The 17410-nt window shown below is 38.5% G+C and overlaps 1 protein-coding gene and 1 long non-coding RNA gene across 2 annotated transcripts in view; one reads left to right on the plus strand and one right to left on the minus strand.

Annotated features, from left to right (window-relative positions):
* Nucleotides 1–17410, plus strand: part of LOC308643113 — a 622623-nt gene that overhangs the window by 522581 nt on the left and 82632 nt on the right. The window lies entirely within an intron of this gene.
* The window catches only part of KIF15 (kinesin family member 15), a 58899-nt gene that overhangs the window by 2687 nt on the left and 38802 nt on the right, over nt 1–17410 (minus strand). The window contains exons 22-32 of the mRNA XM_081287428.1: nt 17231–17316; nt 16060–16129; nt 15621–15707; nt 14778–14882; nt 13878–14000; nt 10419–10565; nt 8600–8701; nt 7518–7685; nt 6098–6207; nt 3420–3492; nt 2932–2969 (exon numbers count right to left, since the gene is read on the minus strand). Of these exons, the coding sequence (XP_081143554.1) occupies nt 2932–2969; nt 3420–3492; nt 6098–6207; nt 7518–7685; nt 8600–8701; nt 10419–10565; nt 13878–14000; nt 14778–14882; nt 15621–15707; nt 16060–16129; nt 17231–17316 (1109 nt within the window). The remainder of the gene's footprint in view (nt 1–2931; nt 2970–3419; nt 3493–6097; nt 6208–7517; nt 7686–8599; nt 8702–10418; nt 10566–13877; nt 14001–14777; nt 14883–15620; nt 15708–16059; nt 16130–17230; nt 17317–17410) is intronic.

Consider the following 17410-nt stretch of genomic DNA (forward strand, 5'->3'; position numbering starts at 1 on the left):
ATTTGGGGTGGGGGTGGGGGGCAGTGCTGAGGATAGAACCCAAGGCTGCACACATGCTAGGCAAGTGCTCTGCCTCTTAGCTAGATTCCTAGCCCACCATGTAAGTTTTGGCATATTAACTTGGAAAGATTTCAAATAATTGGATGACAGTACTCTTAACTCCTTCCACTGCTATTTGCTAGTATGTAAATGTATGAAAAAAGATTTCTCAACATTTATATCTATAAAAACATGAACAGAAATGATAATGAATTCCTGTCTCATTTTAGAATCAAGTGTAAAAGAACAGCGAGTCATTTGAAGAAAAAGCATTAGAATAAAATGCATTAAAAGATGCATTTCCACTAAAATCTTATTAAGTATAGCCAGGATATGGTGGTGCATGCCTGGAATTCCAGCTACTCAAGAGGCTGAGAGGCAAAAGGATCACAACTTTGAGGCCAGCCTGGGCAACTTAGACTCTGTCTGGAAAAAAAAAAGGTGGTGGTGGGGGCGTTGGGGGTGGGCTCTAGAGATACTGATAGAGCACTTATTTAGCATGTACAAGTCCCTGGGTGTGTTCAATCCCCAGTACTGGAATTTAAAAAATTTTACAATAAATTTAGGACAGTTCAAATAAGAACCCAGGGGCGGGGCTGGGGATGTGGCTCAAGCGGTAGCGCGCTCGCCTGGCATGCATACGGCCTGGGTTCAATTCTCAGCACCACATACAAACAAGGATGTTGTGTCCGCCGAAAACTAAAGAATAAATAAAAATTTTAAAAAAAGAAATATTGTTTAAAAAAAAAAAAAGAACCCAGGAGCTGGGGCTCTATGTAGCTCAATGGCAGAGTACTTGCCTAGCTTGTGTGAGGCACTGGGTTTCATCAGCACCACATAAAAACAAACAAACAAACAAACAAACAAATAAAGGTATGCTGTCCACCTACAAAACAAAACAAAACAAAACAAAACAAACAAACAAAAAAACCAACCTAGGAAAAAATACAACACTTGTACACTTAAAACCATATGATTTAACATACATTTTGGAGGCTGGGAACATGGCTCAGTGCCTGCTAGCAGCCCAGCACAAACAATGCCTCCAGCTTGCACAAGGCTGTGGGGTTTGATTCCTAGCACAACAAAAACCCTCAAAAGGGTTACTCTTGGGCTGGGGATGTGGCTCAAGGGGTAGTGCGCTCGCCTGGCATGTGTGCGGCCCGGGTTCGATCCTCAGCACCACATACAAACAAAGATGTTGTGTCCGCCGAAAACTAAAAAATAAATATTAAAAATTCTCTCTCTCTTTCTAAAAAAAAAAATTTAAAAAAGGGTTACTCTTAGCTTGTGTACATATTTTCATTGCTAAGTAGAATGATGAGTTAATCAATAAAATATTCCCCCCAAAATATAACTTATTGGGAAAAAATTCTGCAGAGTACAGAATGGAAACTCAATTTCAAAGGAAAAGGGAATAATGTATAATTTTAGACTCAGAAATTTGCTCATTTTTTTTTTTTTTAAACCCAGGGTTGCTTAATCACTGAGCCACATCTCTCACATTTTTTTTTTTTTTTTTGAGCCACATCCCCAGCCCACATCCCTCACATTTTGAGGCAGGGTCTTGCTAAGTTGATTAGAGCCTCACTAAATTGATGAGGTTGGCCTCGAACTTGGGCTCGTCACCCCTCAGCCTCCCAAGTTCCTGGGATTATAGGCATGTACCCTCATGCTTGGCTTGCTCATGCATTTTTTTTCAGTGCTGAGGAATCAAACCTAGGGTCTCATTCATGCTAGGCAAGCACTCTACTGCAGCCCTCATTATCTTGCTTTTTTCTTTTTTTCCCCCTTTCCCTTTTTGTGGTACTGGGGATTGGACTCAATGGTGCTCTACCACTGAGTTACATCCCCAGCCCTTTTTCATTTTTTATTTTATTTTGAGAGAGAATCTTGCTAAAATGCCCAAGCTGGCCTCAAAGTTGAGATCTTCCTGTCTTGGCCTCCCAAGTTGCTAGGACTATATGTGTGCCACCATGCCCAGTCCTTCTGTAGCAAATTGGTTGGAAACCTTTAAAAGAATGACAAGAGTTTTAATTGCAAATGTTATCATGTTCAACAAGCCAGACTATTCATCCTTTGCAATAATTTAAATTTATAATGAAAAGTTTTAGATAAAAGGCCAAATTAAAAATATGTAAGAGGGGGGCTGGAGATGTGGCTCAGCGGTAGCGCGCTCGCCTGGCATGCGTGCCGCCCGGGTTCGATCCTCAGCACCACATACCAACAAAGATGTTGTGTCCGCCGAGAACTAAAAAATAAATATTAAAAATTCTCTCTCTCTCTCTCTAAAAAAAAAAAAATTCTCTTGGGGCTGGGGATGTGGCTCAAGCGGTAGCGCGCTCGCCTGGCATGTGTGCGGCCCGGGTTCGATCCTCAGCACCACATACAAACAAAGATGTTGTGTCCACCAATAACTAAAAAATAAAATATTTAAAAAAAATATGTAAGAGGGTATATGGTAGCTCAAAATTCTCTTAAGATGTATAACAAGTAGAAATGTTTGGTAATTACTCCATCTTTTGAATGTTATTTTATCATTTTATTGGTTACTTAGTTTGAACTTGATAGAAAATACACTGTACCTTGTTCATCAAAGAATGAGGCAATTTATAAGGATATATAAATTAATGGGAAAACTATATGAATAAATTAAAATCACGGCTTCAAAAAAAAATATGACCTGTGGGTATCAGGGTTTTAAATCAGAGGGAACCAGAATAGATGTAAAAAGGGAAACCTGGCCAGTTATACTGTTCTTATGCCCATGAGGAGAAAAATGCATTCCTCAAGGGAAGTTAGGCTTTTCCATGGGCTTATTTCTTAAAATTCCCTTAGAGGAGAATAAAGAAAAGACAATCAAGCATTTGAACTACAAAATAGTTTACTTACTCTGCCTTCATTTTCATCATTTCTTCGACTATTTTACTCTATAATAAGATTAAAAAAAAAAAGGAAAAAAAAGATGGCTTAAGGTCCTTTATAACATCAAATTTAAAGATGTTAAAACATTAAAAAGAAAAGACTGAAAAAGAAAGCAATCCATCCCTCATGCTAATAAAATCAAACCAATGTCCTCTCCCATGATCCCAGTCACACATATATCACGGGGTACGTATTCACAAGGCTTCATGCACTGTGCCTTCTAAGGCTGCTAAGTGAAGAACTGTACTGGGCACGCTGACCAGGCGACTTCCCACCAGGCACGAAGACAAACCCCCTGTACTTCTCAGCAATGTCTAAATGCTGACGGTAAATATTATGCTCAACAAAGGATATGCAGGAAAGACAGGAATCTCAGTAGCAAAATAGTTTCAAAAACATGTAGTTATGAAAACTTTCTCATAGAAAAAGACGCTATTGTGTCAGGTAAATCATACTTTAGCAAGTCTTTCTTTGATAATTTCTTCTTCTTCACCCTTCAGCTGTTGATTGTTGGGATGATTCTGGTCACTGCATAGGTTAGAAGAGTGAACAGAGAAACATTGTCAAGTAGATCCAAGTATCAGTTTCAGATTCATTATATGTAGCAATGAAAGTTATGTCAAGAGAAGCTAACTCTTTGGTGATGGGTCAAGTTAGTACAGTTGATATATGTGACCAACACATGGGATGAAGTAAGGCTGCTCCCCAGAACTCGGGACTCATTCCTCCCAGTACAAAAACATGACAAGCAGAGCTGGGAAATCTAATCAAGACCTGGTTGAAAGTGAAAGTAGAAGCTAATGCAGAGTGGTAATACCTGGAGATCAAATGGGGGCATGGCCTTGGGTGAGCCTGATCAGGTGGGAGGGAGCCTTTTTGAGTGGGGAGTGTTTCTCAGGGGGCCTCTGGGTGGCTTGGCCCCTTGGAGCCCGACTTCCCCTTTGGATTCCCTAGGAACCACACAGAAACCTCTTCATGAGAAAGGAACACTCCCCTAAATACAGACGGACGACGACACTCTGGGGGCACAGCCCCCTCTGTGAGGTGAGTTCCGAGGACAGTCCCACGGACAGCAAGACCTCCCCCTTAGAAAACCTGCCTGAATGCCGTGAGCTTCTCTAGGAATCTCTCTCTGTCGGGTGAGTACAAGACCATTTCTTGAAGGAAAACAGAAGCTACAGTAAGGTCTCTTTCCCTTAACGAATCTGGCAGCCTAGACAAAAATGGCAATGAGACTCCAGTGAGGAAGAACTCGACATCATGGGGGAGGGGGCAGATGCTTCCTGTGTGCTAATCCAGGGAGAGGCAAACTTTTCCTTTTCTTTTTTTTTGGCAGTACTGGGGAGTGAACCCAGGGGTGCGCTACCACTGAGCTACATCCTCAGCCCTTTTTATTTTTTATTTTGAGACAGGGTCTCACTAAGTTGCCTAGGCTGCTGTGAACTTGCCATCCTCCTGCCTCGGCCTTTGAGTTGCCAGGATTGTAGGTGTATATCACTGTGCCTGGCAAAGGTAGATTTTTCCTGTCAGGAACTAGAGAGTAAGTATTTTAGGCTTTGGTAGCCGTATCATCTCTGTCACAGCTACGCATCTGTCTACCGCAGCAAGAAAGCAGCCATAACAATATTTAAGTGAAAGGTGACTATGTCCCAATAAAACTATTTGCAAAACAGGCTGTGGGCTAGACTTGGCCCCTGGGCTGTAGATCACCCCTTTTCCTGAGTTTTCAAAGAAGGTTTGGTGTGGCTCCTTCTACAAAGGACATGAGATTATGAAATAAAGTATTTAAATCATTTATTTAACCACAAATGAGTCTGGGCATGTTCTATTTCCAAGTTTCTACCTACTCTTGAAAAAGGAATGGATGTGGGGGTGGAGCCTTTGAGAACTTAGGTGAGTAGACTGTGGACTGTGTTCATCAATTACCTAGAAGGAAAGGAAGTTGCTTATCAAAAATGTTGACTTCTGCCTTTAATCCTGCCTTACAAAATCTGACTCTGATACTTATTAAAACTGGGAAATGACTTATTTAAAAAAAGATTGTTAATACAGTTCCATCACCACCCTCAAATCTCTTGTCTCAGATGGGTTGCTGGGGAGCTGTCAAAGACTTTCTGGCAACAGCACCTATTGGATAGATATTTCTGGGAAGCTGAATTCAGTAAGGTCCTCTATCCCAGAGGACCCCCCCCAAACTCTGGTTCATTTCAACGTCCCACATAATTTTATAGCCCCTCTCGTCTTTAGTCCTTCATGAAGAAAATTAGCAATAGGTTGGGTCATAATCCTACATCGGGTACTTATTAAGTACCTTTTATTGAGTGACACTGTTAGTCAAGCATGTAACTGATACTTTACATAAGTTTATGTTGTTCTGGGGCTGGAGATGGAATCCAGAGCTCAGGCATGTTGGCGAGTGCTCTGACACTCAACCACATTCCCAATCGTGTGTGTACATGTTCTTTTTAATCTTTAAAACATCTTGGGGAGAAGACAGAACTTTCCTCACTTTAATGTTAAGGAGACTAAGGCACTAAGAGGTTAAAAAATGTGTTCAAAATCACAAGGTTTTTAAATGTTAGAGACAGGACATAGGTCTGGATGTGGCTGCCGGTGGCACTATGTTATGTATAAATGCACAAATGCAAATAAACAACTGCTCTAAGCTGAGGCCAAATCACACACACAGAGATGGTCATTGCAGGGGACTCTCTGTGTATAAGGCTGAGGATGTTCTGGCCCAGCCCAGGAGTGTTCCTGGACCATGAATTCTGATGGCAGGAATCCTCCCCTTTTTCAGCAGCCTTCTTGGACTTTGTCTTGTTGAATTTACTATTTAAAAAAAAATCTTTTTTAAGTAGAAGTAATTTGATTAAAATATTTCACACATTATAAATTCATTCTGGTAGCTTTACAGTGCACAGGGTAACAGAGTAGCTGAGACCACAAATGCCTTATCTTCCCACTCTGGAAAAACCAACACCCTCTCCAGACCTGCTTCAGATCAGCTAAGGGAGCACTTCCTGGGCTAGTGGAACTCACATACACCATGAAACCAACCCAATCTCACTCACCCAACCACACCCAGGCAGGCCAAGGTCTGGCCCACAGAATTCTGGTGGCTTCTTCTCACCTGTTGTCCTTCTGCCTTTTAATGTCATCCAGCTGACTTTGTAGGAGCCAGTTTTTCTCTCTTAACTGCTGGGATTCCAGGCGCAGATTTTCCATTGCAGACAACTGCTCCTAAGAACATACCAAAATCATGCTCTTCAGAAAACACACGACAATATTATTTTGCACCCCAATCCATGACTACAGCGGGCATTCCTCTTTTAAGCTCCTCCTCTGTACAGAACAGGGCAAGGGGTTTTGCTGAATAAAACAGAGATTGTGACAAGTTCTCGGAGGCCTAGAACTAGGATTCACGACCATATCCATGGTACTTTGAACAGTTTCTTATCAATATCACATAAGTCATTTGTTTATGTGGGTGGAATTTTCATAATTCCTTTAGGAGAAAAAAATGACAAAAGTCTCTACTTTGATGCCATAGTTGATCCCTCAAAATACTTAATCAGATCCTAACTTAAAAATCACGAATGTAACCATCCAGAAGAATAAACACTTGTCTGCAAGGAATATTCTTTTAAATTTAATTCTAATAACCTGACCCAATTTCTTCTACGTTTCAAGATCATGACAACCTGGGTAACAGCCCCATTCCTGAGATAGCATGAAGTGCCCTGAATTCAAAGGGAAGGAATGATCCTCTCTCCTTGACAAACAAAATCCAAGAGTGATACTATCTTTACTTACATTATGTCACTTGGTTAACATGACCTAATTGAGTTCCTAAACAAACTCTCACTGCAGAGCAATGAACAGGCTAAATGCTAATTTCTGTGGGCATCCACATCCCTCCTTCACATTTATCTATGTACTCTTCACATGCCTCCACCCCAAATCATAGAAATGCCCTGCCATGCACAGAAGAAATTAGTTTAAATTTATCACAGACGGAAATAAATCTCCTTCATATATAAGGAATGCCCACAAATCAATAAGAAAAAGTCCAATAACAGAAAAATGGTGAAGGATATAGTTCACCATGAAAGAAAAACAAAAGATGTTGATGCTACTTTAAATAAGAAAAATTAAAACGACACTGAGATAACATGCTTATAAGATGGCAAAGACCTCAAAGTTGCATAGCACTATGAGGTGAAGTTTAAGGATACAGGCTGTCTCCTGAGACAGTGTAGTTGGTACAAATTGTATGATATGATACAACTGTGTAAAGGCCACATAGGGCAGGAAAAGGATGCTTACGGACTTAAACCAAGTGTACACACTGAAAAGCTCTAACAAATAAGAAAAAAGAAACCGGCTACCCTGGGACGCAAACTAGGTAGCTATGAACCAGAGGTAGGAGGAAGACTTTTCTCTCTTCACCTTCAGTTCTGTGCCCTTTGAATATCTATCCTTAGCAGCCTTGAGAATCCTGCTTATTTTTAAAAATTAAATTTACTAGAGGGGGAAAAGGACCCAGGTACCTTCATTCTGAGGATTTCAGCATTTTTGACTTCTCTGTCTTCATTCAGCTTTGTTACAAGATGTTGCAAAGATGTCTTAGAGGCTCTTCCATCTTCTATCTCTTGTTCTTGTGTTTCCAGGAGTTTTGCCAAATGTGTTTGAAAATGAGGTGGTGGTGTTTTAGGACTCTAAAATAAAATCACATCTCATCCAAATACCCGATTAAGTGATGCTATACAGATTTCATAAATCTATATAGCTAATACACAGAATATGCATTTAAATGTATATGCCAAGAAGCTAGCACACAGTGCATGCTGAGACATAAGTTGGTTTAACTTATTATTCAAATTCATGTCCAAGTAAAACACCAAAGACTGGTACTTTTATCAAGGAGAAAGCAGACAGAGGGCATTAGTGATAAGACAAAGCTATCCCATTCCTTGGCACAAACCCAAAGGACATAGAGTCAGCATACTCCTGGGAATTAGCCACATCAATGTTTATAACAAGCTCAGTTTACAATAGCTAAGCTATGGAACCAACCTAGATGTCCTTCAACAGATGAATGAATAAAGAAAATGTGCTCTATTATAAACAATGGAATATTACTCAGCCATAAAGAAGAATGAAATTATGGCATTTGCCAGTAAATAGTTGGAACTGGAGACTATCATGCTAAATGAAATAAGCCAATCCCCTCCAAAAGGCTGAATGTTCTCCCTGATATGTGGATGCTAACATACAACAAGCGGAGGCAGGAAGAATAGAAGTTAATTGGATTAAACGATGGGAATGAAGAAAAGGAAGGTGGGGGGAAAAGGAAAGAGTAGAATGAATCAGAAATAACTTTCCTATGTTCATATATGACTATACATGACCAGTGAAACTTCACATCACGTTCAACCAAAAGAATGAGATCCTCATTAGAATAAGCTATATACCATGTATGTATATTATGTCAAAATACATTCTACTGTTATGTATACCTAAGATTAAAAAAAAAAAGACCAAGCTATGGTTCTGGTAATTTCTACATTTTTATCATTCACAAAACAAACTATTCAGTCCTCCTGCAATGCATGCTTTTCCTGGGAAGTACCTGGGGATACTCGGCAGCAAAATCCATTACGTGTTCTAGTTGCCTCATTTTGAAGTTATATTCATTCTTCTTCTGTTCTACTTCCTCTTTCTTTTGGATTAGCTGGGAAAATTGAACAGAAGAAAGGTTACAAGTTAGAAAATGATATGAAACACAGGGTCTAATTACAAAAGACAAGATTCCGCATCACCAATCATCAGGGAGATACAAATAAAAATCACAATAAGGTTATCACATCGTACCTATTAGAATGGCTTCACACACACACACACACACACACACACACAGGAAAATGGTATAGAGGTTTCCCCTGAAAAACTTAAACTAGAACTACCACCTGGCCGGCAATCTCACTTCTGGGTATGTAACCAAAGGAACAGAAACAATATACCGAAGAGAACTTTGCTCTCCCATGTTCACTGCAGCCTTATTCACAATAGTCAAGTTACGGAGTAGATCTAAATGTCCACCAAGAGATGAGAGGGTAAGAAAATGTGGTGTAATGACCAAATGCTGTTCAGCCTTAAAAAGAAGCAGATTCAGTCCTCTGCAATAACAGCATGGATAAAACTGGAAGGTGCTGTGCTAACTGAAATAAGCCAGAGGCAGAAAGCCAAACACACATGATCTCACTTAAGTGTGGAATCTAAAAAAGCCAAACTCATAGAAGTAGAGAATAGTGGTTACCAGAGGCTGGGAGCAGAGGAAGTTGAATTGGTCACTTTGGTTAAGGGGTACAAAGTTTCAGGTGTACAGGAAAAATAAGTTTTTGAGATCTACTGCAATGTAATGTGAATATAATAAAAAAAGTCAATTAATTTGACTAAATCATCCCATAATGTGTGTTTGTATAAGATCACATTGTACCACATAAATATATATTATATCTATCAATTTAAAAAAGACATTTCTTGCTGGGTGTGATGGCATGCCTATAATCTCAGTGACTCAGGAGGCTGAGGTAGGGGGATCCCAAGTTCGAGGCCAGACTTAGCACTTTAGCAAGGCCCTAAGCAACTGAGTGAGACCTTGTCTCAAGATAAAATATAAAAAGGATTGGCGATGTAACTCTGTGGTAAAGTACTCCTAGGTTCAACCCCAATTAAAAAAAATATATATATATATATATATATGCATGCCTATAATCCCACCAACTAGGGAAGCTCAGGCAGGGGGCAAGTTTGAGTCAGCCTGGGCAACTTAATGAGTCTCAAAAAATAAGAGTATCCTTGTGTTCAATCCATAATACTATGGAAATAAAATATAATAATAAAAATGTTTCTTAGAGAATGAAGGAGGTGGCATCACTATACCAGACCTTAAACTATACTACAGAGCTATAATAACAAAAATGGCAGGTATTGGCACCAAAATAGACTTGTAGACCAATGGTACAGAATAGAGGATGCAAAGACAAACCCACATAAATACAGTAAACCCAATAATCTCCTTTGCTCCCATAATTTGCCCTGGTTTTTACTTTCTAAATTTTATAATAAAAGGTTCATTTTAGAAAAATACAAAATGTAAAACAACAATAGTGGCCAAACAATGATGGTCAGCTGTGCCCTTATCACAGTGGTTAGAAGTTGTAGCCATTGCCAAGGACCCAGAGCAGGGAAGGATATGGCCATGCAAGTGTCAATTCAAGTGAGCAAACCCAAATCCACAATCCACAGTGCAAATGCCAGATCACCTACACTCTCCTCAGTCTTCACCTTTTGTGTGCAGAGAAACCAGCCAAGGCAGGAATATCCTGACAAACTCCACTGTGGATTCTGCCTGACACCATCTTGAGTGACACCACTCTGCAGCTTACCTCGTGCTGAAGTTCCTGGATCAGGGCGTCCTTCTTGGTCAGTTCTTCCTGGGCTGACTGCAGCAGCTCTGAGTGTTTTTTCGAAGCCTCTGTGAGCATGTTCAGCTGCTCAGTGGCATGAGCCAGATCTTCACAGAGCATATCCCTCTGTTAGGGTACAAAATCCCCATAAAGAAAATAACTTAATTTTGATATTCCAATAAAGGTTCACAAGTCACTACTAATTTTTTAAAGGTTGATATTTTTTTTATGTAAAAAAAAAAAGTCTATGTGCTAGTGCTAATCCATTCCAAGATAAACCAATCAATTGATATTCAGGTGAACCGGCCTATACAGAAAAGTATTACACAGTAAATGCATAGCAATATCTCAGTGGGGGTTGAACTGCACTCCCCCCCAACCCTTAGAATCTTAAAGCTGATCTCTTCCCTGGGGAGGACTTGAGGTATAGAGCTTCCTGATGTCTCACTAATTGATTCTAGACTTTTATATACTAACAGGTAAATAGCTATCACAATACCCTACCACCAAGTCAGCTGGGTAGGGGCTGGGCAGTGCACCATTTCACAGGTCATCAATTTCAGAGTGTAAGGTGACGGAAAGTAAGAGAGAATTAGAAGTCCTACAGGTTGCACACATAATTCCTATGTATGCAGTGCATGTAATCACTATCAAACTGAAGAATCTGCTTATACTTCCTTTCCAAATCTATGCATGTATGTATTCATCTGCTTTTTAACAAAAAAATAAATAAATAAAAACAAAAAACCTTGATATATTACAAACATTTTTCCATCTACTCACTCTTTTCTTGTATAATTTTCTTTGGGTGGGCTCCTTTTCATACAGATACATCACAGTTTAACCCATCACTGAATATTTTGGTTAACTTAAATTTTTCAGTATTAAATATACTTTTTTCTCATATCTAGATTTATTTCTTTAGGGTAATTTTCTAGAAGTACAAACTCAAAGTATACACAAAAAACTTAAGGTACATATTACCAGATTATCTCTCTAAAGGCTGGACCTCAATACCTCCAAATGTCTACGAAATCATCCCCTTCTGCACATCTTCCTTGAGGCTTGCACTTTACAACATATTTTAATTTGCACTTCTTCGATCCAAAGAGGTTTGTGTGCCACTATATTCCTTTTTGTGGGGGATGCCCATGTACCTTTTTGCATCCACTTCCCTCCAACCAGGGATGTTCTGTCCCTTCTTGTGACTTGTAAGAGCTCACCTATGTATGTATTCAGCTGATGACCTGATGTCATCAGTTGTAGCTTCCCCCAATCTATCCTTCAGTCTTATTTTTGTCTTTAACTTTCCCTTTTTTGGTTTCTAACCATAGTACCAAGATTTTTTTCAAAGGGCCACTTTTAAAAACAATCTTCGGGATTCATCATGTCTTTGTGTTTTCTAACACTTTTGTAATACCATTTGTTTAATCTAAGAAATTGCATTGGTAAGAATCTAACCTTATCTTTTCAAGTGGGTCTTTTCCTAATATTTATTGACAACCCATGTTCTCTTCACTGTTATGAAATATCCCTTTTACCACTACACTAAATTCCTTCCCCTTCATGGTGGTCTCTCTGTGCATGTTCCAAATTGTTGCAAAGATCTGACATCAGTCCAACACTGAGACATTATTATGTCTAGTTCACAAATCTCTCTGCATTATTATTTTTCTACATTTTGTTGAGAAATTCTGTGTATTTATTTAAAGGAATTTTCAAATCCTCTTGTCAAATTTTTAAAAATTGAGATTTGAACTAGAATACATAAATTTCTATTTTTATAAAGCAATAATGTACCTTCCTCTGCAAGTCTCCTACAGGTTTATCCAAGTCTCAGCAAGTTTTGTCCTTGATACTTGCTAAACCTTCTCCCTAAGATTTTGATATACTATGTTTTTGTGAATTGCTGATATAAAGTAAAGCTATTTTTACAAATACTTAGCCAGGCACAGTGGAACATGTTTGTAATCCTAGTAACTCAGGAGGCTGAGGCAGGACTGCCAAGTTCAAGGACAGCCTGGGCAAAGTCTTGTAGAAATATTATCTCTTTTGGAAAGCTCTTTGGAATTTCCCCAGGCAGAATTACTTCCCTCCCTCCCTTTTCTGTGCTTCAAGTAATTTATTACATAGTAATACACTTAAGCTACAATGCCTACGTAACAATGTTTTAATCATTCTTCCATTCCCAAATGCCAGACCAGATATAGGTTGTACAATACATAGATCCAATAAGTATTTGTTGAAGTTATTTCATTGGTTAGCACATTTTCCCAAGAAAACCTTATTTCTTTTTTTCCACAAAGAGTTTCATTTTTTTAAAATTAAATTATTTATTTATTCTAATTTGTTATACACGATGGCAGAATGCAATTCATTTCATATTACACATATAGAGCACAATTTTTCAAGTCACTGATTGTACACACAAAGTATTTTCACACCATTCCTGTCTTCATACGTGTACTTAGGGTAATGATGTCTAACTCATTCCACCATCATTCCTACCCCCCTTTTCCCCTCCCTCCCCTTTGCTCTATCTAAAGTTCCTTCATTCCTCCATGCCCCCTACCCCATTGCCATTATGAGAAAACCTTATTTCTAAAGCACATGAAGAACAATATACATGGCAGATTACCATCTATGTGAAAGTATTTAGGATTAATCTAAAATATTTCTGGAAGAATACATAAGAAACTGGTAACACTGGGTGGGTGCTTTACCACTGAGCTTCATTCTCAGTCCTATTTATTTATTTGTTTGTTTATTTTTAAATTCTGAGACAGGGTCTTGCTAAATTGCTGAGTCTGGCTTTAAACTCATAATATTTCTGTCTCAGCCTATTGAATCACTAGGATTACAGGTGTAAGCCACCATGCCTGGCTAGTACCACTTAATTTTTAAAAAGAACAACAACAAAGTAAAACCTATTTTAGCTAAAATGTAAGAGGCCACCCTGAAATCAAACTGTTAGCCAGTCTTTCCTTTGCTCCCACTTCTCCCACTGCGTCCAAGTAAATGCCGATTCCACTCTGCATTTCTTACATGAGGAAACCAGTTTAGGAACTTACCAGGGTATCACAAATGAATGAAAACAGATCAACTACCCAAAACAACAATTTTAGTGTTATCTCTGAATCGTCCAACCTCCCATGAGAAAAGTGGCTCTGATTTAATCATTAAAAAAAAAACCTTCTATTTTTTTTTATTAAAAAACCTCCATGCGGGGCTGGGGATGTGGCTCAAGCGGTAGCGCGCTTGCCTGGCATGCGTGCGGCCCGGGTTCGATCCTCAGCACCACATACCAACAAAGATGTTGTGTCTGCCGAGAACTAAAAAATAATAATAATAAAAAAAAACAACAAAAAAAAACCCTCCATGCAAAAATATACATATCGACAAGTAAAAAGACAAATAAAGTGCTATGTTAACATGTACCTCAATGTCCTCAGAGAGTATTCTCAGCCTAAGGGTTTCTTTCAGATCCTGAATATCCACTTCCTGTCTCTTGATCAATGCTTTGCTCTCTTCTTTGTCAACCAAAGCAGAGTTGTATTTGCACTGCAGAAAAGAAAATCATGATACAAAATCTGTCTACTTTATTAGCTGTTTATTTGTAGATTAAAATAATTTAAGAGCTGTGTGGTGATGACCAGATTAACAAGTTAGTTCAATAATACTTAGTAAGGGAATGGAAGAATTGATGCACGTGGCAAAGAGAAGTAGGAAAGTCCCATAGATCAGTGAAAACACATCTGGTTTTGTCATCTTCATCAGGAGACTGCCTTTGGAAAAACACATGAGGTGTGGCAAGCTCCTCTTGGAACCCAAAGGGGGACAAAACCTTCTCCTTGACCCAAGCTGAGGAGGAAGCATCATCATTCAATTTAGATACATGAAGAAAGAAGTAGTTACTTTAAGTCTAATACTGGGGAAACAAACCAATTTTCTCCATGATTAATGTCTCTGAACTTCATTAAAATGTGTATTTTTTCCTCAAAGCAACTAAGGAGCACCATCTCTTAGCTTTCACTGTCGCAGATAACACCCCGTTTGTTCTTATCTGGTTTGTATCAGCAATTCCCAAGTGGTGCACGGAGAACATTGTTCCAGGACAGTGAAATGTGGGAAATGCTACCGATTGTGCTGCCTCCCAAAGATATGCATGCTGCACAATAAAGGCTTTGCAAGCAAACAAACACAGTAATTCACTGAACTTCAATTTGTATTTCCAAATTTACTTGATCCCAGAATCTTCAATGTTTGTTAACCCTTTGAGGAGTCTATGAAGTGTGTCTCATGCACAAATTTACTATCTTTTTTGGTGACTGAACTTACGTTTATGTCCTTCAGTTCTTGTTTCAGGGTGTCTATAGTTTCTGTTTTCTCACAGATTGATGTTCTTAGTTCCTGGATCTGGTTCATGAGTTCAGCTACAACTTCCTGATGAGGATAGAAACAGTATCTTCATACCCATTGATGTTAAGGACATCATTTTAAAGTGATAAACCATTTATCGTTCCTAATGGCAACATAAGAAGTCAATTTTATTTTAGCAAAATATCATATCACACTCCATTATTAATATCAATTTATATTTACTGGCTTTATTCTACTTTAATTAATTGTTTCGGTTTTATAAATGAGTAAGAGAGAAATAAGGATTTTTCTAGGTCTATGTTATTAAGGCCTGTGTTTTTGTTTTTGAGATGGGGATCTTTCTTTGTTGCCTAGGTTAGCCTCAAGCTCAGGATCCTATTGCCTCAACTTCCCAAGCAGCTGGAATTTCAGGGGTATATCACTATATTCAATTTATACCTGATTTTTATACTTGGAGAAACATATTATTTTTATTATTCCAGATAAAGTCAGCACAAAGGGATTTGAGAATTTGTATCATGGAACTTACAATTAATGAGAAAGGGGCACAATTATATCAGCATCCTATTTAAAAGGGCAGAATGTGTTTTACAAACACACTCTCAATTCAAAGCAACAGAACAGTTTCCTCTTGAAATTACTTGATAATTAACTTAATTGGAAGAAGCATTCTGTAAGCACCCTTGTCAACCAAAGCAGAGATGTATTTGCACTGGAGTGTGCAAATACGAACATGGAAATGGAAGCTTCCACCTTCCCTGAAGGTGGAATGACAAGTCAGCATTTATAAACTCCACCTACCTTGTCAGACTCTCTAGACTTTTCCAGAGAATCGATCACTTTTTCAGTAACAAGCAAACTCTCTTCTAATTTCTGTACTTTTGCCATCTACAGAGAAAAACAAATACTTAAAAAAAGAATTAGATCATGACCACACATACATTAAAATACATTACAATACTAACCAAGCAAGCTGATACCTGCTTTTCAACTACAGAATTTATAAATAAGAGTAATACTTCAAAATGATCAACTGTGTTGAAAGGCAATGATACTGTGTATTCTCTACCAGGAGGACAAATAATGACCTATGATGACAGCCATTTAGGAGTTAGAAAAGTAAGAGCTAAAAAAATTAACTGATTTCCAACACTTAAAGCTGAAATAGTTTTTATAATAAACTTGTTTACATATCAGGTTCAAACTTCAAATTCTAGAGTCAGAATAACAGGAAATTTACCTGCTCTTCACACTTGGCCATCTCCTTCTGTTTCTCCTGACGTACAGCCTCAAGAACTTTTAAGATTTCTCTGGAAGAGAAGAATTACATTTTAACCCATTCCATTCAATGTAAACAGGAACTGAGTCTGTTAGTTTGGAAGAGATTAAATGCAATACAATTGAAGTTTATTAAACACACCTTGGCTTTGTCAGTATATTCCAGTAGAAGTCAGAAAGTTGAACCATTTCAATGGCTAGTTAACAAGAGTCCAATTTTGTTTCATGACTATTTTCTTCAGAGTGTTTTGAACTCAACATAACATGCATATTTGTTAATTACTTGTCTCTTCTATGTTAAAGTTCAGTAGGACAGGGATGTTTTGTTTCACTGTTTTACTCTATACATTGTGGCATTTACCAGAATAGGGCTTGGCTTAATGAATATCACTAAATGTTTGCATGAGTGAGAATATGTTAACAGCCTATCTCCTATCTAGATATAAGCTCTACATTTACCACTGTATACCAAAGCATGGAGATTCTATATCATAATAAGAACTCTATAAGTACTGATTGAAGAAACAACTCTTCCTTAAAGTGATCATGAGACTACTGGCTAAGCCCAAGAGACTGACTAAAGGCTATCAAGGAAAAGAACTTGGAGAGGGAGAGGGAGAGGGAGAGGGAGAGGGAGAGGGAGAGGGAGAGAGAGAGGGAGAGAGAGAGGGAGAGAGAGAGAGAGAGAAGACAGACAACAGCATTCCTGGTAAGGGACCAGAAAGAAAAAAGAACACCTAGAAAAAGAATAGTAGAAACAGAAATAAAAATCAGCCCCCACCTCCCAATAATAAATGGAACAGCTAGAAGTTATATATACTGTGACTTACAAAAGACTCTGAGTTCTGATTACTACCTGTCTCAATTCATTTAAAAGCACCATAGATAGTTATTGCTAAGTTTCTTTATATAGCCAATTAACAAAAGCATCTGATATTCATTTCGGCAAACTTTAAAAGAAAAAGCTTTTTGTCTTTTTCTTTTTTTGTGGTACTGGCAATGGAACTCAGGGCCTCACACGGCTATGCAAGTGCTCTACCATTGAGCCACATTGCTGAAAATAACTCTTTGCAGGGTATTAGCAAGAACACAAAAACAAACAAGACAAAGAATGTGATAGTGACAGCACTCACTTAGAACTGTTTTCTTTATCCTCTTCAAACTGTAATGATAATTTGTTGTTGCGTTCTTTTTCTGCCTCAAAAAGCTCCATCAAGTTCTAAAAGACAAACTTAACATTAGATTTGAAGACACTGCTATAAGCAATGTGTAGCCAACAAATATGTGGCATACCTTCCACGTGGCAGGCACTG

This window comes from Spermophilus citellus, assembly GCF_964194105.1.
Source record: "Spermophilus citellus genome assembly, chromosome: 3".
Classification (NCBI taxonomy): Eukaryota; Metazoa; Chordata; class Mammalia; order Rodentia; family Sciuridae; genus Spermophilus; species Spermophilus citellus.